Source organism: Mustelus asterias, chromosome 6 (assembly GCF_964213995.1).
Source record: "Mustelus asterias chromosome 6, sMusAst1.hap1.1, whole genome shotgun sequence".
NCBI classification, from domain to species: domain Eukaryota; kingdom Metazoa; phylum Chordata; class Chondrichthyes; order Carcharhiniformes; family Triakidae; genus Mustelus; species Mustelus asterias.
In genome coordinates this window covers 25,515,351-25,540,442 of record NC_135806.1, presented here as the reverse complement: position 1 = coordinate 25,540,442, position 25,092 = coordinate 25,515,351, and the positions used below count along the sequence as shown (strand labels likewise).

The following is a 25,092-nucleotide window of genomic DNA, read 5'->3' as shown; positions in this document are numbered from 1 at the left end:
TTAAAGTTAAAAAAAAGGTTGATATTGAAAACATACGTTAAGCGAATAAAGCCACAAGATCCCGAAACTAGACTTCATTATACAAGGTCAGAAAGATAAAAAAATTTACAACATCTATTTTATATTCTAAAATTCAGAGTTAAATTGAATTGCATATGAACTGACAGGCAAACTGTGGTTGGACACACCACACTACAAAATAAATGGCAGATGCGATCAAGGCAGATTCCATGAATATCTCGACAACCCACCCAGATGTCAGCATACACTGTGGGCGGAATTTTACCAGCACGTCCGCCCAACGTTCGCATGATCCCACCCAAGGCCGATGGAGAATGCTGTTCTCCGAGTCTCCCCATCTCCCAGAATCGGGGCGGGCGTGCTGGTAAAAGTCCAGCCTGTGAGTCAATCAATCTCGTAGGAACTCTCTCTCCCTCATGAGGGATTCCACACTACACCACAAAGATCTAACCTTGGAGTTCTCTCCAGGAGTCAATCCAACTTAACTTGGGCCTCAATGTGGCCCACCTTGTAGGATTTCAATTTCATCTTCCAAAATTCTGTTTCGCCTGCATTCCCAAATCTGCACTCAAGTACCGACTCACGAGAACAATCTCAGCGCTTCAGCCATACTGAGCAGAATACTACTACTCCAAAGAGTTAGCTTTGGCACAAAGACCTGTAGCCACCAACCTTGTGCTGTCTTCTCAGATGATGAGGGCTTCTTTCAAACCCCGATTTCTAAAAGTCTGGCAACTGAAGCCCCATCTTTTGCTTGGAACCTTTTTTTCTATTCCCTTCTCTCTTTTCTCTTAACTGGGACCTCTCCCTGTCCCCCCGCTCCCTGCTGGGAATCCGAAAGGAATTCTAGGACCCTCTACTTGTACCCTGCCTGGGATCTTTCTCGATTATGGTGTGAAGGTAAGTCAGATATTGTAACTCGTTCAAAAAGGCCATAAGCTTGGATGGTGTGGGAAATTGGATTGGAGCCGGCACATTCTCATGACAAAATAAGGATGAACTTTTCTTCACATCTGAGAATGTTTTGGCGAACATGGTTACAAAAAAAAATCCAGACAAACTGTAGCTCCTTCATGAGATGCAAACAAAATCAAGTTTGTGCATTTAGTAAAAGTGGACTAAGAAATCAGTTTTATATATGCACATATATCCCATGTCTATAATATGTATGTACACAAACACTCTTGTTCAACCATTTCCTCTCACTGTCTACTCCTAGATTCCTTTGACCTGAAGCACATGAAAGATTTGCACATCAACTATGTTCAGTCTCGACATCAGCAGATTGAACCAACAGTAGATCAGTTCATGCTGTACGTTACTGATGGGGAGCATCAGTCCATGGAGGTGCCATTTTATGTTATAATCCAACCTACAAATGATGAGATTCCAAATTTCCTTGCCAGGAATATCACTGTAAGTAGATGAACACAATACCAGCTTTGCATGAAAGGGATTGTCACCACAGTGTTAAGGAGTATGTAGGAGAGGATTCGTTTAATTGTTTAGCATAATGATAGACCAGTCAGTTCGTAAGTGATAATAGGATCAAGGCAGATCAGTCCTAGATTAATTTGCTACCAATAATTCAGTTCCAACTAGGTTAGATTATACGCTCAAGTGAAAAACAGACCTCTTTATCCATAGTCTCTTCTCACAAATACACATGCTGACAGTATAGTCCCATAGGTAGCAGAAACCCTCTTGTATTTGATCCAAGTCTGGCCTGTATCCTTCGAAAATGGGCAGCTCAGTATTGTATCAGAGAGTAAAATGCAAAAAATTCAAAATAGGGACCCAATCTAACCCAAACGCGCCCCCATGATCTAAATTACTTTGCAGCATTGTATGTGGGCTAGGAGGATTGGGGGTAATTTATTAACTTGGTTAGGGGACTGGCTAGCTGACAGAAAACCGAGAGTTGGGATAAATTGGTCTTTTTCTGGTTGGCAAGATGTAACTAGTGGGTTCGGTCCTCGGGCCCCAAGTATTTACAATCTCTATTAAAGAGTTGGAAGGAGGGATAGTAGGTGCTATAGCCAAATTTGCAAATGACATTAAAATAGGTGGCATAGTCAGCTGCGATAAAGAAATAAGCAATTTACATATTGATATGCATAGGTTAGGTGAGTGGGCCAAAATTTGGCAGATGGAGTTTAATGTGGATAAGTGTGAGGTTATCCATTTTGGTTAGAAAAATAGAAAGGCAACTTATTATCTAAATGGAGAGAAACTTCAGAGTGCATTAGCGCATGGGGTTTTGTCCTCGTGCATAAAAACTGGTATTCAGATAATGAAGAAGGCAAATGGCATTGTGGCATTTATTGCCAAAAGAATGGAGTATAAAAATGGGGAAGTGTTGCTGCAACTGTGCAAGGCATTAGTGAGACCGCACCTGGAGTATTGTGCACAGTTTTGGTCCCTTTACTTGAAGAGGGATGTACTTGTATTGGAGGCAGTTCAGAGAAAGTTCACTAGATTGAGTCGAGAGGTGAGGGCTTTGTCTTGTGAAGAGAGATTGAGCAGCTTAGGCCTAAACTCTCTCGAGTTTAGAAGAATGAGGGGAGATCTAATTGAGCTATACAAGATGCTAAAGGGGATTGACAGTGTAGATGTAGAGAGGATGTTTCCTCTTGTGGGGCAATCTAAAATGAAAGGTCATAGTTTTAGGATAAAGGAAGCAGATTTAAAACAGGGATGAGGAGAAACCACCCCACACAACCAGTGGAGCCCACCTATACGCATCAAACTACCCCCACTGACCACCTCCTCCGTTCATCATCTGCTCCTCTGAGCACCATTGGACCTCACCCAACACCATGAAGGTACACCCATTTCCCCCAGAATCACTTGGAACTCCTCTGAACCTACTTGCAGTCAGAAACAGGAGAATTTATAATGGGGAACAAAGAAATGGCTGACCAACTAAATACATACTTTGGTTCTGTCTTCACAATGGAGGATACAAATAACATATCAGAAATGTTGGGGAATATAAGGTTTAGTGAGAGGGAGGAACTGAAGGAAATCAATATTAGTAGAGAAATAGTGTGGGGAAATTGATGGGATTGAAGGTTGATAAATTCCCAGAACCTGATAATCTATATCCCAGAGTATTTAATGAAGTGGCCTGAGAAATAATGGATGCATTGGCAGTAGTTATCCAAAATTCAAATAGCTTTGGAACAATCCCTACGGATTGGAGGGTAACTAATGTAACCTCACCTTTAAAACGGGAGGTAGCGAGAAAACAGGGAATTGTAGACCAGATAGCTTGACATTGGTAGTGGGGAACATTCTAGAATCCATTATCAAAGATTGTATAGCAAGAGTACTTAGTAAACAGTGGTAGAATCGGACAAAGTCGACATGGATTTACAAAGAGGAAATCGCGCTTGATAAACCTACTGGAATTCTTTGAAGATGTAATTCATTGTGTTCATTGTGGGGAGCCAGTGGATATGGTTTATTTGGATTTTCAGAAGGCTTTTGACAAAAGTCCCTCATAGGAGATGAGCATATAAAATTAAAGCTCATGGGATTGGGGTAGTGTATTGAGATGGATAGAAAACTGGTTGGCAGACAGGAAACAAAGTGCCGGAATAAATGGACCTTTTTCCAAATGGCAGGCAGTGACTAGTTGGGTACCGCAGGGATCAGTCCAAGGACTCCGGCTATTCATGATATATATTAATGATTTAGATGAGGACACTAAATGTAATATCTCCAAATTTGCAGATGCCACAAAGCTGGGTGGGAGGGTAAGCTGAGAGGAGGATGCAGAGATCCTTCAGTGGGCAAATAAATGACAGATGCAGTATAATTTGGATAAATGTGAGCTTATCCACTTTGGTAGCAAAAACAAGAAGACAGAATAACACCTGAATGGCTAAACATTAAGAGAGAGGAATGTGCAACGAGACCTGGGTGTCCTTGTATACCAGTTGCCGAAGGTAAGCATGCAGGTGCAGCAGGCAATAAAGAGGCAAATAGTTTATTGGCCAAATGGCCTACTCCTGCTCCCATTTTCTATGTTTCCATGTCTGCCCCTCCACCCTGTCCTGCTGATCCTTACAATCAGTTGGATAATAAGGAAATCTGCTCTTTCAGAAGGCACTCTTTTTCAAGTCACCCCCGCAAAACCATTGCTCACAATACTGCCTGCTGCACCTACATGTTTACCTTCAGCAACTGGTATATAAGGACACCCAGGTCTTGCTCACAACACAGAACTTGCCTCCAGATTAAAATACATTCCTGAGTGTCAGGAAGTTAGTCAACTCTGAAGGGCATAGTGAAAGATTCCGATCTTATCCACATTGATGTCTTGTGCACATTTCGGGGGCTGGAAGGTAATTATCATTGCTGATTTAGAGCCCAGGCCAATGCCCATCACCATGCTCGCCAGTCCAAGGATAGTGAGGACAATAACCTGTCAGGTACCATACTGGAGCTTAATGTGGTCTTCCTCATTGTAGCTTTCATGATTTATCCTCATGAGTATTAAACCCAGTTTCATTGCTACATAATATAAATGGAGTAAAATTGCTGCCTTGGGCCTCTCTGATGGATCTAGTGTATATGATGGGATCTCAGCAGCAACAACGATTAAGCTGACAGGGTGGGATGGTCAACAGTTTCCTACAGTAGATCTGGCAGAGCTTTATTTAATAGTCAAATCATTGTTAGAGAGAAGCGTCTGATAAATAGACAAGGCTGATGTTGCCAGGAACAGAAGGCTTTTATTCGCTAAAAAGGAACAGTGTGGAACAGACAATAAACAGAACAATACTGGGCGTGAGGATCTCCCGACTGAGGCCGGAGGGGGAGGGCTGCAGCCTTTATACCCTGAGGGCGGAGCCTCCAGTTAAAGGTGCAGCCGAATTAAAGGTGTCAGGGAGTGTCTCATATACGAACAGTACAAAGAAAAAAGAACAGTACAGCACAGGAAACAGGCCCTTCGGCCCTCCAAGCCTGTGCCGCTCCTTGGTCCAACTAGACCAATCGTTTGTATCCCTCCATTCCCAGGCTGCTCATGTGACTATCCAGGTAAGTCTTAAACGATGTCAGCGTGCCTGCCTCCACCACCCTACTTGGCAGCGCATTCCAGGCCCCCACCACCCTCTGTGTAAAAAACATCCCTCTAATATCTGAGTTATACTTCGCCCCTCTCACCTTGAGCCCGTGACCCCTCGTGATCGTCACCTCCGACCTGGGAAAAAGCTTCCCACTGTTCACCCTATCTATACCCTTCATAATCTTGTATACCTCTATTAGATCTCCCCTCATTCTCCGTTTTTCCAAGGAGAACAACCCCAGTCTACCCAATCTCTCCTCATAGCTAAGACCCTCCATACCAGGCAACATCCTGGTAAACCTTCTCTGCACTCTCTCCAATGCCTCCACGTCCTTCTGGTAGTGAGGCGACCAGAACTGGACACAGTACTCCAAATGTGGCCTAACCAACGTTCTATACAGCTGCATCATCAGACTCCAGCTTTTATACTCTATACCCCGTCCTATAAAGGCAAGCATACCATATGCCTTCTTCACCACCTTCTCCACCTGCGTTGCCACCTTCAAGGATTTGTGGACATGCACACCTAGGTCCCTCTGTGTTTCTATACTCCTGATGACTCTCCCATTTATTGTATAACTCCTCCCTACATTATTTCTTCCAAAATGCATCACTTCGCATTTATCCGGATTAAACTCCATCTGCCACCTCTCCGCCCAATTTTCCAGCCTATCTATATCCTGCTGTATTGCCCGACAATGCTCTTCGCTATCCGCAATTCCAGCCATCTTTGTGTCATCTGCAAACTTGCTGATTACACCAGTTACACCTTCTTCCAAATCATTTATATATATCACAAATAGCAGAGGTCCCAGTACAGAGCCCTGCGGAACACCACTGGTCACAGACCTCCAGCCGGAAAAAGACCCTTCGACCACTACCCTCTGTCTCCTATGGCCAAGCCAGTTCTCCACCCATCTAGCCACTTCTCCTAGTATCCCATGAGCCTTAACCTTCTTAACCAACCTGCCATGTGGGACTTTGTCAAATGCCTTACTGAAATCCATATAGACGACATCCACGGCCCTTCCTTCATCAACCGTTTTTGTCACTTCCTCAAAAAACTCCACCAAATTTGTAAGGCACGACCTCCCTCTTACAAAACCATGCTGTCTGTCACTAATGAGATTGTTCCGTTCTAAATGCACATACATCCTGTCTCTAAGAATCCTCTCCAACAACTTCCCTACCACGGACGTCAAGCTCACCGGCCTATAATTTCCTGGGTTATCCCTGCTACCCTTCTTAAACAACGGGACCACATTCGCTATCCTCCAATCCTCAGGGACCTCACCCGTGTCCAAAGAAGTGACAAAGATTTCCGTCAGAGGCCCAGCAATTTCATCTCTCGTCTCCCTGAGCAGCAGTGGCAACAATATATACAGCTCAACCGTGCCGAAGGCACGACAGTGGTTTACCACAAGAAGTTTCTTCCATTTTCCTCAAAGATTGCTACAACTTTAACTTAGTTAAAGTATTGAACAAGAAGCAATTTGATGCTGAAATTCACCTTTTTGGATTTATTTCTGGATTTATAATCCTGACCTTGCCAACTGACAAATTCAGGCACACACTGTACATTATTTTCCAATCGTTATTATTAACTACTGGAACATTGTGTAATCTGTACCAGATTTTTAATATGTGTTCCCAGTGGATGAGTGCATGAAGTCAGAACATTACACCTGTTCACACTGACTCAAACTTTAATTTTCAGCTTAATGATTATTTTCTGCTGCTCCATTCCACGTTTCATGATGCTTCTATTGTTTTGTGTTCTGGTGCAGGATCACGTACAACTCAAATTTTGAGCAAAAGCATGGCTGGGGCTCACATCATAATAGATCTTACATTGTAGGGTATGTTATTCATGCCAGGAGTTTCATATTGTAATAAATCAAGGGTGACTCGATGACACTTAAGTAGCAAAAGTCTTTATTGCCAATTAATAAATAAGTATTTACAATAAACGAGTCAGACAGAATAACTATGCAACTGTACAACACTCCTCCCAGGTTCCAACTGAACTACCCTCCCCGATCCAGAATACGCGCCCTTACACTTGATTCACTCAGCTTCCCATCTCAACACTCCATAGGGTCTTGCCCGATCACGTGGCCTTTAGGAAACACCCCCTTAAAGAGCCCATACTACCACAATCCTTCCTCCATTCCCCCAACTCCTGAAATCACCCAAGGACGAAACAAAAATAAAACACCATTAACATAAGCAACAATTTTTAGAGGAATATCAGGAATACCCCAAGGCAGCTTGTCATAAGTTTAGTCAATCCAGCAACTTCCGAATTCTGGTAGAACATCTCAATTCTGAGCTAGGCTCATCAACCCAGGGTTGAGATCTTCCTCATATCTGCTGTATTCTTATTTAAGAAACCACTGGTTGCTCCTGTTCCACATTTACAACGGGAATCCCTGTAACCAATCCTGATGGATCCAAATTTACTGTGTCAGTCCCCTATTTGATCCCTTGTATCAGACAATGCTTCCCTCCTCAGTTGGTCCACATGTTTCTGGACAACCTTGTACCCCTCCTACGACATCGGAGATCGGTCCTGTTCTTTTCACTATCTTACCAGCCACCCATGCCAGCCCTGCTGTGAAATTTCTGACCATGACTAAATCCCCAACTTGGAAACTCTGTAGTCTGTCTTTTGATTTGCAATTTTCTTTCTGAGAAGCTTACCTAATCTCCACCCTGCCTGCCAAATCTGGAAATATGAAATCCAAACATGCCCTTACACGGTGTCCCATTAGTAGCTCTGCTGGCGTGATCCCCATGGTCATATTTGGTGTGGTGTTGTAAGACAACAAAAAGCTGGTTATACACAAGGGTAGAGGCCTATTGACTTGTTTCTTCATTGAAGCCTTGAAAGTTTGCCAACTTATCTGAGGTTGGGTGGTAATGTGTTGACCAAACATGACGATTACCATTTGATTTTACAAATCTTAGAAACTCCTCTGCTGTGAATGATCATAGAATCCCTACAGTGCAGAAGGAGGCCATTCAGCCTATCGAGTCTGCACCGACCACAATCCCACCCAGGCCCTATCCCCTTAACCCCATGTATTTACCCTGCTAATCCCCCTGACACTATGATGCAATTTAGCATGGCCAATCAACCTAACCGGCACATCTTTGGAGCACCTGGAGGAAACCCACGCAGATACAGGGAGAATGTGCAGACTCCGCACGGACAGTCACTCGAAGCCAGAATTGAACCCATGTCCCTGGTGCTGTGAGGCAGCAGTGCTAACCACTGTGCCAATGTGCTGTGATGTGCCATTGTCTTACACTAAGACTGCTGGGATGCCATGAGTGGCAAAATATTTTCTCAATTTGTGAATGGTGGTAGTGGCCATTGTGGACTTAATCAACTGGACATCCAACCAAATAGAGTTGTGTCCACTAATCTAAGTAACACATAGGCCATTAATGGTCCTGCAACGTTGATATGTATTCTTGCTCAGAGTCTCCCTGGACACTCCCAAGGATTCATATTAGCTGGCAGCAGAAGGCCTGTTGAGCTTCACAACTAAGGCATTGACTAAGCATTATTTCTGTTTATTTATCGATGCCCAGCCACCAAACATAACTTCTGGCTAATGATTTCATCCTGCTTTGTCCCGGATGTGGGTCATGCAATTCTTGCAACAAAATTTATCTCCCTAAGGGTGGGACAATAACCCGAGTCCCCAGGACAATACCCCAAATTCACAGGTTATCTCCAACCTCCTTTGTTGATGGGGTTTAAACAGCTCAGATTTCTCATATTGCCACCCTTGCTTCACCATCTTCTTAACTTTCGGTAACACTGGATCTCTTTCTGTTCACATCCTTATGTGTTTATCTAAGACCGGCAAAGTCTCTATCATATGCAGTGCCAGCACTATCTCTTGTGGGATCAATGGTGATGCCACTGTCTGTGGCAAAGGCAACCTGCTGAGCTTATCTGCATTTGATCTGTCTCCCTGGGTGATGCTGAAAAGTATAAAGGTATGCAGTGAATTAGAGAGCCCACCTCTGCATCCTTACTGAACCTATTGGTGGCACTGGCTTATCTTCTCTGAATAAGCCCAGCAATGGCTTGTGGTCCAAAACTATTGTGAAATGCAGACCATAAATGTACTGATGAAACTTTTTGACTGCATATATGACCCCCTAGACTTTCTTTATCAATCTGGGAACACCTATTTTCTGTGTCTGATAATGTTCTATATGCAAAGGTAATTGGTCTTTCTACTGCATTCTGTGGGCAAAATTGCTCCCACTCCATACAGTGATGCATCCCATTCTTATCGCTAGTATAATAAATCGAGGGTGACTTGATGAGGCTTAAGTAACAAAAGGCCTTATTGCCAATGAATAAATAAGCAATTACACCAGTAGGTTCAGACAGAAAAACCAAGTGACTATACACCACTTCTTCCTGGCTCTAACTAAGGATCCCCCCAACCTGGGATATGTGCCCTCGCACTCGATTGGCTCAGCTTCCCACCTCAACACTTCATAGGGTCTGGTCAAGTCATGTGGCCCTTAAAGGGACTATGCTACCACACTCTATGCTTAAATTAGCCTGTTTCTGATTGCTCCATAAGCCATATTCAAAAAGATATCGGAATCTGTTTCACTTTTGGATAACAGTAGCCAGCGGTCAAAAGGACCATGTGATTTAAAGGCCTCAACCGCACTTAATTTCTGTATACAAACAAAAAAGGCAAGTTCTCTTCAAAGCTGAATCAGGGTGGCCACCAACAGAATAAGTTGTTTGGAGAAGGTTATGTTTACAGAGGGTGGGAACGTTGGGGTGGCAGCAGCCCAGATTATTATTTTGGTCCCATTTTTGGGGCCAAAAAATAATGTCATATTTATCTTCAGCATGACTCCATGGTACTGTTGTTGCAAGCTGTGATCAGTTATGAATGAATATGGAAATATGGCCCAATTTACATCTGGAGCAAGTTTAACATTAGGCATCAGTCCTTCTACATGATTATGCCCAGGTGGGAAGATGCAAAAGCATTTTGAGACTGTGAGAATTCAGAGTGGTTGCATGTTAGCCCCAACAGTAACCCTTTGTAGATATTTGTGTCAACAATTTGTAGTGCTACGAATCAGTGGATTCTGGATTGATTTTTGCTTTAATCACAGTAGTGATTTGTGGCTTTCGAATAGTTGGACTATTTTGATAGGAGTCAATCCACAACTTAAGCAGAAAGATTGATTTCCAGGATCACTACTATGAATTACTATTATTAATGATTAAAGGTGCAATCTGCAACACTATCAATTACTATTGAAGGTAATTACAAAGCAAAACACTGAGAAAAGTACCAAGATCTAAGCAGCAAAAGATTTCACAGATCAATGCGACTGCAGCAAATTCAGGCCCCAGCCACGCCTCCCACTGTCAAAGAACAAAGAAAAGAGCAAAGAAAATTACAGCACAGGAACAGGCCTTTCGGCCCGCCAAGCCTGCACTGACCATGCTGCCCGACTGAACTAAAACCCCCTACCCTTCCGGGTACTGATTGCTGTGATACTTCACTCAATACATCTATATTCTAAGAATTCACTGCTCCTTATCTTTTGTAGCTTCTTATTCAGTCCACTTTCTGAGTTGAATTCCTATAGATTTTAACTTTATTACTTGTCTCTCATGTAAGTCAATAATGCATTTCACAAATTCAAATAGATTGCGTTTTGGGGAATTCCATTAGTATTTTAGTTACAATGACTTCAAAGAAATTGAGGAAGTTTGTCACACAGGATTTTGCACAACTAAGTCTAAGCTAGCTGTGTCCTTTTCAAAAAAGTCTTTCATGATGTTAGCATCACTGGCAAGACCATCTCTAATTGCCCTTGAGAAGTTGGTGAGCCATCTTCTTGAAATTGAATCCATGTGATGATGGTACGCCTACAGTGCTATTAGGAAGGGAAGTCCTGTTAAGCTATTGCTATATGTGTGCCTCCAGCTCTTTATGATTTCCATTATTATCTTCCTGATTTGTGTTAAATTGGCCTGTAGTTTTGTGAATCAGGATGCTGCGCATTTTTAAATACCGTGATTACTTCTGCTTACTTCCAAAGCTTATCCACTTTGGCAGCAATAATAGGAAGACAGATTATTACTTGAATGGGTGCAAATTGAGAGAGCTGGATACTCAGCGAGACTTTGGTGCCTCGTACATCAGTCGCTGAAAGTAAGCATGCAGGAACAGCAGGCAGTAAAGAAGGCAAATGATATGTTGGCCTTCATAGCGAGAGTATTTGAGTATAGGGATAGGGATATTTTACTGCATTTGTATAGGGCGTTGGTGAGGCTGTACCTGGAGTATTGTGTGCAGTTCTGGTGTCCTTATCTGAGGAAGGATGTCCTTGCTAAAGAGGGAGTACAGCGAAGGTTTACCAGGCTGATTCCTGGGATGGCAGGTCTGTCATTCGAGGAGAGACTAAGTTCATTATGATTATATTCACTGGAGTTTAGAAGAGTGAGAGGGGATCGCATAGAAACTTATAAAATTCTAACAGGATTGGACAGGTTAGATTCAGAAAGAATGTTCCTGATGATGGGGGAGTCCAGAACTAGGGGTCATAGAACAAAGAACATAGTTTGAAGATAAGGGGGTAAACCATTTAGGACTGAGGTAGGAGAAATTTCTTCACCAGCAAGTGGTGAATATGTTAAATTTGCTATCACAGAAGCAGTTGAGGCCAAAACATTTTGTGATTTCAAGAAGAAATTAGATATAGCTATTGGGGCTAAAGGGATCAAAGGATATGGGGGGAAGGCGGGATCAGGATATGGAATTTGATGATCAACCATGATCAAAATAAATGTTGGAGCAGGTTTGAAGGGCTGAATGGCCTGCTCCTGCTTCTAGCTTTTATGGCCCGGTGTCCTCCTTTCACACTCTCCTCTAGCTGCTGTTGACTGTCTGTCTGTCTGTTCGAGTGTCCTCCTTTGCACTCTCCTCTAGGTGCTGCTTGCTGTCTGTGCCTGTGTCCCAGTGTCCTCTTCTCGAACTCTCTTCTGGGCGCTGCTGTCATTAAATTGCTGTCATAAAAATGGTGATTGCTATGTATGTGGCACTAGGTTACTTAAATTTGAAATTTTAACACTCCCGCTCCTCTCCTCCAGCTTCTGCTGTCCTTCATGGGAGGTTAATATCGTGTGTTTTTCATATGCTTTATAACGCTTTGTTTTCTCTACCGTGGGCTGGATTCTCTGACCTCGCTCGCAGATTCTCCTGTGCCGCTGCATCTAACAGAGATCTGGCTGAGCACCAGATTCTCAGTCCTCACTGGCAGCAGTGGTGGGGCATGAACAGCCGGGTATTCTAGCCCATGTCTCCAGCTTTTTCCCCTTTTACAGATAAACTGTACATGGAGGCCCAGAGATACAGGTGGAAGTTGGGCTGCAAGTATCTCCAACAACTATATAAAATCCATGTAAAAGCGAGGGTGATGACCCAATGGGACGGCTTTAAAAAAATTATGTTGTTTTATCCAGGTATCTGAAGGTCAAATGCGTGAATTGGATCCATCAATAATCAATGTGGTAGACCTCGATGTACCACCAGATATCCTGATGTTCACAATAAGCCAGCAACCTACCCATGGAATGATCATGAATGGAATGTATGGGAACACTGCTGTTCAGTACAAATGGCTAACCCACAATGATGACAAGCTCCTTGTGCACGACTTCACAATGGATCAACTGAAGAACGGTGATCAGAAATGCAGTGTTATAGAATGGAAAGGAATAATGTGTGAAAATAAAAAGTAGATGCCATCAGCCCCATATTAATTTGGAGACGGGGAGGGTGAAAATGATGCAGAGGAGCTTTACCAGTATGTTAGCAGGGATGAGGGCCATGAATTATGGACAGAGGTTGCAACAGCTAGAACCGTTCACCTAAGAATAGAAAAAATTGTGATGGCCAATGGTTCACAGTTTGAAATAAAATGCCAACTGACCCCCATCTCCACCCCCCACGCCACCTGAAGACCACTTGGCCAATTGGCCCCCCCCCCCCCATAAAAGTGGAATCACCACTTTTTAATCACATGGAATCACCATCAATTACCTCCTTAATAAGCTTAATTGGTGACTTAATTGTCAGTGGGCACACTTCAGACTCCCACACGCTCTTGCTAACCATAATGTTCGTGTCAGCGTAACAACATTGGGACATGCGCCCAATGTTTTCTTGCACAATTTCACATGCTCCTGCTTGATCCATGTAAACTTTTGGCTGTAATATTACAACCTGTGTTTATTCTTTCTGGAGGAATATGTTAATTTCCTTTCTTGTCCCCCACTCTCCTCTTGCAGGAATGAAGTTGATGTATATGCATGATGACTCTGAGACTGTGACAGACAGTTTCACCATTCAGCTGTCAGATGGTAAACATCAAGTCCGCAAAGTCATTTCAGTCACAATTCTTCCCTTGAACGATGAACAACCTTTACTGAGCAGGTATGTTTCCCTAAGCTTCAACAGAAAACTTCACGATTCCACTCATCACAACTTGGGCCCCAAGTGATTTATCACAAGTAGGCTGGACAAATGTATTTTGATTAAATTAATATAGAGGATTCAGTTTTCTCTTCTGAAAATTATTTTGTATACAGTTATTCATCTTCTCCTGGATGCAAATAATTTTTGTAATCGCTTTATGGTTTTATTGTATACAAGAAGGTCCTGCCAGCATTGCAATTTGATTTGTCTGTGATTGTGATTTACAAGCCCAATATTCACATGCATGTTCACAACTGTCATTTCATGTTTGTAGTGACATAAATTCACAACACACACACTCACACAAAACTAATAGCATATTGGTCTTTGTTGCAAGTGGATTGGAGTATAGGAAAGATGAAGTATTGTAAGGATTGTATATGGCATTGGTGAGGCCAAACCTGAAACACTGTATGCAGTGTGGCCTCCATATTTAAGGAAGGATTTAATTGCATTGGAGGTGGCACAGTGATTGGTTACTGAAATGAGATGATTACCCTATGTTCAGTAAGTTTTCCCCATACTCTTCAGAGTTTAGAAGAGGTGATTTAATTGAAACCTGGAAGTTTCGGAAAGGGTTTGTCAGACGGTCTGGACTGTGCTGCCTGGGAGGGTGGTAGGAGCAGTTGTCTCACAATCTTTAAAAACTACCTGGATGAGTACTTGGCGTGTCATAACATTCAAGACTATGGGCCAAGTGCTGGTAAATGGGATTAGGTGGAAAGTCAAGTGCTTCACATGTATCGGTGCAGACTCGATGGGCTGAAGAGCCTCTTCAAATCAAATTCTGCACTGTATGATTCTATGAAAAACTGAGGCTATTTCTTTGGCACTATCTCAAGATAAGAGGTTGATCATTTGGAATCGAGGTGAGGACATATTTATTAACTCCCAGTGACCCATGAATCCTTAAATTCTCTACCCCAAGCAGATATGGATGTTCCATTGCTGAGTATATTTAAGACTAGAATAGTGACTCTCAGTGAATCAAGGGATATGAAGAGCAGGTGGGAAGAGGAGTTTAGGCAGAAGATCAGCCATGATCATATTGGATGGTGGAGCAGGTTCGAGGGGCTGTATGGTCTACTCCTACCCTATTTTTATGTTATTACTTAGGAAGTAATTTGTCCACATCTCCTTCTACCTGACTTGTCCCTGGTCTTATATGCTGCCCCACCTCTCTGCCCCCTTTCCAACAATATAATTCTGTGCATTTTTACCTTACTTCAGTTCTGTAGAGGGATCATTTAAACCTGAAACATTAACTCTGTTTCTGTCCACAGATGATGCCAGGCCCGCTGAGTTTATCCAGCAGGTTTTCTGTTTTTATTATAATAGAAAGTGCTGCTCTTTAAGTTAAATTATTAAATTAAGTGCTTGATTAAGGGAAGTGAGTACATGGCACATATTCTGTGTAAAATTCATCAACATTGCTTTCTTTCTGTATCTTTGCAAGATGCTGCTCAGTTAAGATGATAAATTCAAGGATAGGACATAGGGCTTTCCTAATGGAAAGGAAAAGCAGGAGTAATGTCTGCTGTAAATAAAGGGTAATAGTTTTGACAAACTACACTCTCAAACAGCTTAATTTGAAGATTAGGCAACCTTAAATAACTCCATTCAGACTCCAAACACATGATGAAACACTCTCCTTCTCCTGGGTGGCTTTCCTTCCACTTGTCTATATTTCTGATGCATTCAGCTTCCCCTTCCTGTGTAGGCTGCTGTTCCTCACATCCAGTTGCCTCAATTTCTGAGGGTGCAGCACGCATTCCCATTTTCACCCTTCCTTGCGTTCAGGACTGTGCCTAATGCTCCGATGCCCATGCATTGCCAGAAGGATGATGACCTCTGTAACTGACAAAGTTTTTAATTCTGCCCATTCCCTGACCTGCAGTGGAACTTTAACTACAAAGGGGCAAGACATTTCAACTTTAAGAAAACAATTTTACTCAGCTTTGAAACACTTCCCATCTCCGTTCTTGCTTTCACATGACTGGCCTGATTCTAGACAGCTGCTGAAGTCTGGAAAATGAGCATGAGCTGACCAGCTTTAAAGAAGGCTGCTCTGCAGTGATGACATGCTGAGGGCAGCCTTACCATAGGTAAGTGTGGGACTTGCGCCCCCCAGGACAGCTGCCAGCTAATCTGATTGGCTGACAGGCCTGGAGCACCAGACCTCAGTGGTGGCTATTGCTGGGGCTACAAGGAGTCTCCAAGAAAATGATAATTAGGTGCCCTAAAGGAGAAGCAGAAAGGATGAGGCGAAGGGTTTTGAATGACAAGGGTTTTTGAGTCACAAAGGGTGAGGGGGCAGCATCTTGGAAGAAGTGGCCTGGACGCAGGGCTGGCTGGCTGGCTGATGCCTCACCAGGTAAGGTTGAAAGCTTGGGGGTGAATGGGAAGGCCATGTGCTAGTCACCCATATTGTTTCACATATCTTACCAGCCAAAAACTGGTAGTTGTGTGTGTGGGGAAGTGTGGGTAAGGGGGGGTGATATAAAATTCCCGCTGATACCTGGTGATGAGAATGGAATGGAATGATCTGGACAAGATAGGGTATGAGTGGATTGTTCAAACATTTTCCTCTCTTGACATGTTAGCTCTCATAGTGTGCTTTTGACATAGAGAAAGAGAAAATCAATCAGAAGCAACAAGCTGGAGATATTTTAAGGCATTGATCAAAACTCCTGTTTAGACATAGAAAATGATGTGTGTCACCTCTGCACATCTCCGAGGCACAAATCACAATCATCACTCAATAGGAGCTTTACAATCAGTTAAACACTTGCCGTTCATCTTAGTGATGGTCTCTGTGTAATAGAATTGTTCACATTCATGGGGGTTTTCTTGAAGTACCATAACAGTGAGATAAATCACAAATATGATGAGATATTGCAGATGGACAGAATAGACCTGTGGATGATGATGCAGTGAGCCCCTTAGAGATAAACAAAATGTCCTCCTCATTGAAGTTTCTTCACTGCCTGAAATGTTGCAACCTATTCCAGGAACAATGGGCTGACGGTGGAAATTGGCGACAGCAGAATAATTTCTAGTGTAGTCCTGGAAGCTGAAGATAAAGACACTCCAAGACAGCATGTTTATTATGAGGTGGACAGAGCCCCTAAACAGGGAGTGCTCCAGCTCAAGGTAAGTGGCTAATTTCACATTGTGTCTGGGATGTTCCACGCCCAATGGTGACGGGCATGTTCGGTGGTGAGATTTGAGAATCTCATAAGAAGGGCTGAATCATGTTGCCAGATGATGTAAATCCAGCACGCGATTGCCCCCTGCTCCCATTGATGGCATTTCACTGTCAAACGTCGGGAACTTAATTTTAATGAAATGAGCATTTCCTTATTGTGGTGACACGCCGGAAACATCTCCCCACGTCAAATTTAAACATTGGCGTGACTTCAGAATGGCATCATTTACAAGTGCCTTTAAAAGCTGTGCATCTGGTGACCTGAACTTCAAGGTGAAGTCGGAGGTGAGTGCACATAAAGTAGCACAGCGCTTGTGAGGATCCCTTTAGGAATTCAAGGAAGTGGTGCCGCAGATTCAGGGGCAGTCACAGGCAAGTGAATGGGACTATGGACACTATCCACAGAGGAGTTGGTGTTTGTGAGACAATGAGTGGTGCTGTCCCCTGAGCTGGCAGTGAGTGAGCTCCCTGTGGAATGTGATGGATTTGTGAGTGTGTGAGTTGAGAGTGATGAGAAGGGTGACTTACCTTGGTGGAACAGAGAAGATCATTCATCATGCATCGGCACGGTAGCATAGTGGTTAGCACTGCTGCCTCACAGTGCAATTGAAGACTATAGCATGCACTGAAACATGTGTTATGTTTGGGTGTTGCTTTGTGATAGTCTGCACTGTAAACATGTCATGTTACCTGTATAGTGACAGTGTATATCATATTGCAACAGGCTTCTCTGAGAAATGTACCATGTTGGCAATATAGTAAGTTACAGCCGACACTGAGAATTGTCAATTTGGCATCTGTGACTAGTTTAGAACTGTTTCAGTGAAATTCTATAATATGTTTGTTTATCATTGTTCACATTTCTTTTCATGTATAGTTAAAATGAAATTGTTGTGATTATGAATACAGTCAGCAATATAATATTGCTTAACATTTAAGCGGCAAAATGAAGGCCACACAATACTTGTCTCAACATTCAGAGACAATGCTATTTTAATCCTATTCTAGACATAATTTACATTGAAATGGTTATTGTATTAGTGTGTTTTAGTGATCAGTAATGGAAATCTGAACTTCTGCGTGACCCTGATTTTCTTTCTCTGTGCTAGTGTCTTATCCTCTGAGTTTCTGTTCTATAATGGAAGGTTTTCTCCACCATATTCATGACATGCTTTGTTTCAATCAGGAAGGCAGGGACTGGCTGCCCCTGCACCCTGGCATGAACTGCAGTCAGGATGACATCGATATGAACCGACTGAGATATGTGCACACTGGAGCAATTGGGTCAAAGGGTCAAGACAGTTTTCATTTCCGTTTATCAGATGGTGATAACAGATCTTCAGTGCATCGCTTCCAAATCTCCATTCAGAACATTGAAAAGGGTACAGTATTAATAGTAACCACAAAGATAATTTACAGTTCAAAGGAACAAAGAACAGATAACTTCAAAATACATAAATAATACTGTAATTAACATCAATACCTTGTTATTTTGTAAAATAAATGAACTAGGGTATGCAATGAATGCACAGAGCTTATAGAAATTACAGCTATGTATTGCCTGGGGGTGTACAGTGGTTAGCACTGCTGCCTCACAGCGCCAGGGACCCAGGTTCAATTCCAGCCTTGAGTCACTGTCTGTGTGGAATTTGCACTTTCTCCCTTTGTCTGAGTGGGTTTCCTCTGGGTGCTTGAGTTTTCTCCCATAGTCCAAAGATGTGTGGGTTAGGTTGATTGGCCATGCTAAATTGCCCCTTAGTGTCAGGGGGATTAGCAGGGTATATACGTGAGGTTACGGGGATAGGGCCTGGGTGGGATTGTTGTTGGTGCAGGGTTGATGGGCCGAATGGCTCCCCTCTGCACTGTAGGGATTCTAGGATTCTATGATTTTATGTGTTCACGAAGGCTAAGTAGCCACTTTTCCAGCTTCCCTGGCCTACCTTTGTGCATATTACCACCTAACCATTTTAGATGGGAATTGGACCTAGCCATTGAAATTTTGATGCATGAAAGGATATGAGATATCTCAATAGACAAACAACTATTACTTTTTTGAAACACACAGCCATGTATGCGCTTAGGTTCTGAACAGCCACGGTCCTTATTAAAATTCACCATTCAATATTTTGCATCTTAACTTATTAGAACATAGAACAGTACAGCACAGAACAGGCCCTTCGGCCCACGATGTTGTGCCGAGCTTATTGTCCAAATTAACTTGCTCTTGTTTTATGGCATGGATTTTTTCCCAAGGTGAACATATAATAGGATTCTAATGAGCTTATCATTACAGATGGTGGCATTGTGGTATTATTGTTGGACTAGTGATGCATAGGCCCAGGCTAATTCTCTGGGGGCATGGGTTCAAATCCCACAGAACATCTTATGAAATTTAAATTCAGCTCATTAAATTTGGAAGTATTCAACTGGTCTCAGTAATGGTAACCAGAAAACTACCACCAATTGTTATAAAGATCCATTTGGTTCGCTAATGTCCTTTAGAGAAGGAAACCTTCTCCTCACCCTGGTCTGGCCTAGCCAAATGCAGCTCCATACCCACAGCAATATGGTGGACTTTTAACTGTCCTCTGGACTATTCAGTTCAAGGGCAATTATGGATGAGCAACAAATGCTACTTTTGCCAGTGACACCCACAGATTAAAGAGAACCGAAAACTACTGGGACAATATGATAATATAAACTTCTGAAATTATTTAGTGATGCTTATTTTACGCAAAATATCTGATTTCTTAATTTGCAAGTTCAAATTATAATTTAGATTAGGGAATGTGCTTTTGAAAAGAATGGAAATGCATAGAACTCTTGAGGGATCGGATTTCCAACTTAGACATCTATATTTATTTTTTCGTTGAAAACTTCATTTCTAGTGAATTTGTAACAAAAGTCCCTGGTGTACTTAGCATTCAGTTTCCTTTTTCCCTTTTCCTAGTTGGTTATCTTTTTTTCTGCTTTCTGATTATTTATTTTGTATATCAGTCATTCGCAAATCCTGTCAAAGAAATCCTGTTCCTGTCATCCAAAAAATTTACAATGCGAAAGAATCAAAACTCAGAAGAGCAGATACTCCACTCTCGCTCAGAATCAAACTGAGATTAACACTTTTGATAGTGAGACTGAGAAAACTTCCTGTGGCAGGTGGGACATGAGACAGACAAAGCACTCACTTGCTTCTGCTATCCACTGCTACAGACTGATGGATACTACTCCGCATCAAGCTTGGATGTTCATACCATCAGCCATAGAAAAGTTGGAAAGATCTGCAGGTTGAAGATCAACATATATGCACATGTTATGGACCAGAGCCCAAGTCCTGGGCCAGAATTTCTTGCTCCTAAAAATCCTAGATAATTGATGAAAGGTGCAAAGCTTGAAACTATTCTTCTTATTTGCAGAGAATGGGGTCATTGTCTGTGATCGTATATCGCTTCTAGCAGGCATAAATGAGTCTTGTTACAAGTTTGACAGATTCACTTAAATTGGTTGTTAGTGTAGCTATTAGCACACTCAGGATTGTTCAAGTACTGCCCAATTGCAGAACCACATCTAACAGTAGACATTTTGAATTAGATTTTGCAAGCGTGGGCTGTTTGAATCTGATCTGTACACAGCCTACAAGCAAAGGACGTTCAAGCCTTGCACCTTTATATACTCACCAGGGAGCTTGGGAAGCCTGTATGTTCTCCATTGCTTTCTCCATGGCAATGCTGAGGCCAATCAGAGTAAACTTGCCAACCAATCAGCACCCCTAACTCATGTAGTGTAAATTTTTGTGATGGTTTGAAATTTGGCAATCTTGCATTTGTCCTGATGAGTCCAAGACTCTTCTCAGCAAAATATCCTATTCCTTTAGATTATTTTTTTTCTAAGGATTTATTAAGATGGTAAATTTACTTTCAAGGGTATTTGTAATAAATGAAGCAATAAATGGTTTAATGAATGCACCAAGATAACACAAAGAGGAACTTAATGCAAATACAGTTGAAAGCTATTTCTTTCTCTCAAATCTTTTTATAAGGGTATATTTATTTACTTGTACTTCCTATTTATTGATATTAATCTTTCTTTGCTGGTCTTCAACATCGAGCTACTACACCTTCAGCCCTTCTGTGAGTTAACTGCTGCAAATGTGACTGTTCAGTTTTTGCAATTTTGACGTACTTGCTCATCTGAAAGTTTTTAATACAATCTTTCTAATATGTGTCCAGGTGAAATTGCCATTTTAATAAAACCACTCACCATCGTCAAGGGAGACAGGGGCACTTTGACAACGGCTATCCTTCTTGCCTCTGATGGCACAAACAAACCTGAGGAGCTGCTTTATGTCATAACAGTGCCACCAACATATGGACAAATGGAATATATCAACTACCCTGGAGTGGCGATAACCAGTTTTAGCCAGATGGATGTGGCAGCTCAGACAGTTTCTTATACTCACAAAAGCAAGGCAGCAGCTACAAGAGATTCACTGAGGTAAGAATGTGCTTTTAAATGAAGGTTTTAAAACAATATTCATAAATAACAGAATCCATTAAATCAAACTATTGTTTGTCTCATGATCACACTTTCTGTATGCATTGTTGATTATTTCTTTGTTAAGAACTTGGGGATATTAGCATTCTTTTAATCATAAAGTAAAGTTAAAGTTTATTTATTAGCCACAAGTAGGCTTACATTAACACTGCAATGAAGTTACTGTGAAAATCCCCTAGTCGCCACATTCTGGTGTCTGTTTGGGTATACAGAGAGAATTTAGCATGTTCAATGCACCTAACCAGCACGTCTTTCGGACTGTGGGAGGAAACCAGAGCACCCGGAGGAAACCCACGCAGATGCGGGGAGAACATGCAGACTCTGTAGAGACAGTGACCAAAGCCGAGAATCGAACCCAGGTCCCCGGCGCTGTGAAACAGCAGTGCTAACCACTGAACCGCCCTATAGTTCGCAATATATGTATCAGCTAAAAGTTTGTACAGCTGATTTGTTGATATATTTATGATTCCCAAACGGATACACTCTGATTGAGATGTGCCTCTGCAAAAATGCAATTTTTCGTCCATTAAAATTAATTGCTGTAACGTTGGCTGGCAGATGTAGAAGCAGCACATCGAGCGTCTTTGTGAATATATAGTGCCTGTGTGAAGAGCGTTATGTAACAGGACTGATTATGACCAGTGGTGGTTTTATAGTCAGTGAGCTCCTGAGCTCAGCTTCACTTTTTGTCCTCCTGCCCAGCCCAGCCCAGCAAAGCCCAGCCCAGGACCTGAATGCCGTAGCCCACCCGTTGCACACACACTCTGGTTCCACCACCCTCACACACACTATATCGTCCCCCATCCCTCCCTCACACTCTGTTTCCCCCACCCCTTCCACACAGTATATCTTCCCCCACCTCTTGCACACACTCTCTCTCGCCTCATCCGACCTCATACTCATTCTCTCCACACTGCCACCACTGATACTGTAGTGGGAAATTTTGAGGTGCAGGAGTTCTAAGAAAATGTGTTGGCCGTATAATCTTTCAATCTTTGATTATGTTGTTTTCCTATGTTTGACCTCCCAAATGTCAGTAAAACAATGCTTTTTTAAGTGAAAAATAATAATGTCAGTGAGTATTTTATTTCAAACCGTGAATCATTGATTTATTAGACTTTAGCACAGCTAGAAATTCATTATGCAACGGTTCAATTATGTAATTCAACTTGCTAAAAACATGATGTGCAGAGCTTTACTTACAAAATATGGAATAAATAACTTGTGGGTAAATAGAGTTAAGATAGTGATCAACCATAATGGCAGAACAAGCTCAAGGGGTCTACTCTTGTTCATATGTTTGTATTTAGATATCAACGATTGCGCTGCTCGAGTAATGCAGCGGCCTGGAAATTTAAGTGGAGGGGGGGGGGAATAAATGGGATTTGGGACCAGCCGGTGGAGATCTTCCTGGTCCATTTTTTATAGGATAATAAGCCTCGTGCTGGGAATGGCGCAAGGCTGATTACACCATGCAAATACTCATTTTTGTCTCTTTAGCAAGCCCAGGACTTAATTGTCTGAGCTCACTGAAGTTTCTGCCCTTGCTGCTGGAGTCTACATCAATGGGCATCACATATGGTCCCCATCAATGGGAACCAGGTGATGGCCTTGCTGGTGGGAGCAGAGGTCATTGAGGCCCCGTGAAGTGTTGGGGTCAGAGGTGTGCCATTTTGGCAGTGCCAGCCTGGCACCATGGCACTGCCCAATGCGCACCCTGTCATAGCCAGCACTGCAAAGATGGCGGTGCCAGAGGGAATCAGGCCAGATGGGGTGGAGCCAGACCCGGGGTAGGAAGTAGGGTGGCAGGGAATGGGGAGAACTCTGCAATGGAGGGGTGGGGGCTGCTTCCGGGACTGGCCATCGGTGGGGGGAAGTGAATTGGGGGGTGGAATTGGAGGTCGGCCATGGGGGATTGTGGACAGTGTCCATCAGTAAGCCAGGGCTGGTCATCAGGATACCGGGACTGGCCATTTGGAGGCTAGAGCTGGCTAACAGGGGGGTAAGGGGGGACTGGGGGGGCCGGGGGCATTGGGGCAGCAATCGGGAGGCTGGCAATATCAGGGCTGGGAAGTGCTTGTCAACCGTTCTCCCATTGTATTGGGAGATCGGCGCATGTGCACTAGCCCCCTCTGCAGCCTGATGCCAGCCTCTCTGGCGTGATTAGACCCCACCCAACCACTACTGGCATAAATCTGTTGACGAACTCTGTAGTGCACAGAGTTCCGTAAATTTTATTCCACTAAGCTCGCCCAAAAAATGGTGGGAAAAATGCATTCCTGCATAGTAAAAAGATAAGACAATATTGTTGACTCTCTCTCTCTCTCTCCCTGTCTCTGTTTATCCATGAAAATTGAACCCATTCTTACAGCAGGTACCAAGTTGTCTGCAATAATAATTTTCTCAACCAAATGAATATGAAGACTATTGATATGAATTGATGGGTTGTTAGGACATGGAAACTTCCTACCAGGAATACAGGGGGGAGGTAAAATTCCAGCCAGAATGTTTCATTCATATCTGAAATTAAGCCACAGGGTCTGCCTCCTGTGATGCAGGATCCTGCCTGGACTGGCCCTGGTGCTGTCCACCACCTTCTGTTTGCCTCGGTGCCAGTCAACAACAATAAGACAAGTTGGCCTGGCTCCAAACCAACATTCATCTTCTAGCTGTAAGGGCATGGAAAAGGCAATGGCAGGGAATGGGTGTGTGTGAGAGAGAGAGAGAGAGTCAGCAATGTTGTCTTGTCTTTTTACTGCAGTGTCCTCCCTCATCCCTGTCTGGTGCAGCAGCTGGAGGCTGATCAACGCTGTGTGTTCCCCCTGCATGGCGATGCTTTATAGCAGCTGCTGGGCACACCAGCGAGCTTGCACGTTGAGGCCAATCCTCCATATCCCCTCATCCTGCTTCAAGCCTCATGTCCCTAATATTCCTCCCTTTATAACACTAATGGAATGCTTCATGATCTGGTGGAAGGGGGGGACACTCGGTTGCCCTATGCCTGTCCGCCTCATGGCCCCCCCCCCCCCCCCCCCCCCCCGCCTATGACTGCCTGTAGCCCTGACCCTTGACCTGGTGTGGCCCCTGGGGCATTGCCTCTCCTCAAAGCTGAGGGACAGGTCCAGGAGGATGAGTGATAGGATGAATGAGAGAGGGCACATCTTGTTCTGACAGGCAAGGAAGGATGCCTGCTGAAACCTCTTGGCTTCACATCACTCCATCTTATCTGAGGCAGTTTGATTGATTGCCTGGAAGTGGCACTCAACTGTATGACCTGGAAATTAATGTTCCATTTGTTGTACTCTGTTCCTTCAGCGCCCCCACCACTCCACCCGTGGTCCTGAAATATCTGCCCCTTCCAGGAACTAGAGAAGACACTACAGCCTGATAAGAGATGCGAATCTATGGTGGAAGTTGGGCTGCAGTGAGTGATACAGTCACTGCCTTAAATGTGAGTGCTGTTCGAAAGCTTGCCCAAAATCCAACAAGGTTCTTGCCGTGTTAATTTTAGCCAGTGGGATACAGAGGAGACCAGAGGGAGCAGCTGCAAGGGAGGGGTGAAGAGCAGCATCCTTCGAGGAGTATCCCCTGACTGTCTCAGCGATGTGTTTTTTTTATGTGAAATGGACTACCTGGCAGCACATCGTTCACCTGCCATTGGGCCACCTGATCCTGTGTGTTATAACTTT

General features: G+C 43.2%; 1 protein-coding gene across 1 annotated transcript in view; it reads left to right on the top strand.

The window, feature by feature from the left end:
- frem1a (Fras1 related extracellular matrix 1a) overlaps positions 1-25,092 on the top strand; it is a 270,213-nt gene that overhangs the window by 180,709 nt on the left and 64,412 nt on the right. Inside the window, exons 21-26 of the mRNA XM_078214133.1 lie at positions 1,241-1,437; positions 12,630-12,849; positions 13,458-13,602; positions 16,656-16,797; positions 18,039-18,234; positions 21,079-21,343. Coding sequence (XP_078070259.1) covers positions 1,241-1,437; positions 12,630-12,849; positions 13,458-13,602; positions 16,656-16,797; positions 18,039-18,234; positions 21,079-21,343 — 1,165 coding nt within the window. The remainder of the gene's footprint in view (positions 1-1,240; positions 1,438-12,629; positions 12,850-13,457; positions 13,603-16,655; positions 16,798-18,038; positions 18,235-21,078; positions 21,344-25,092) is intronic.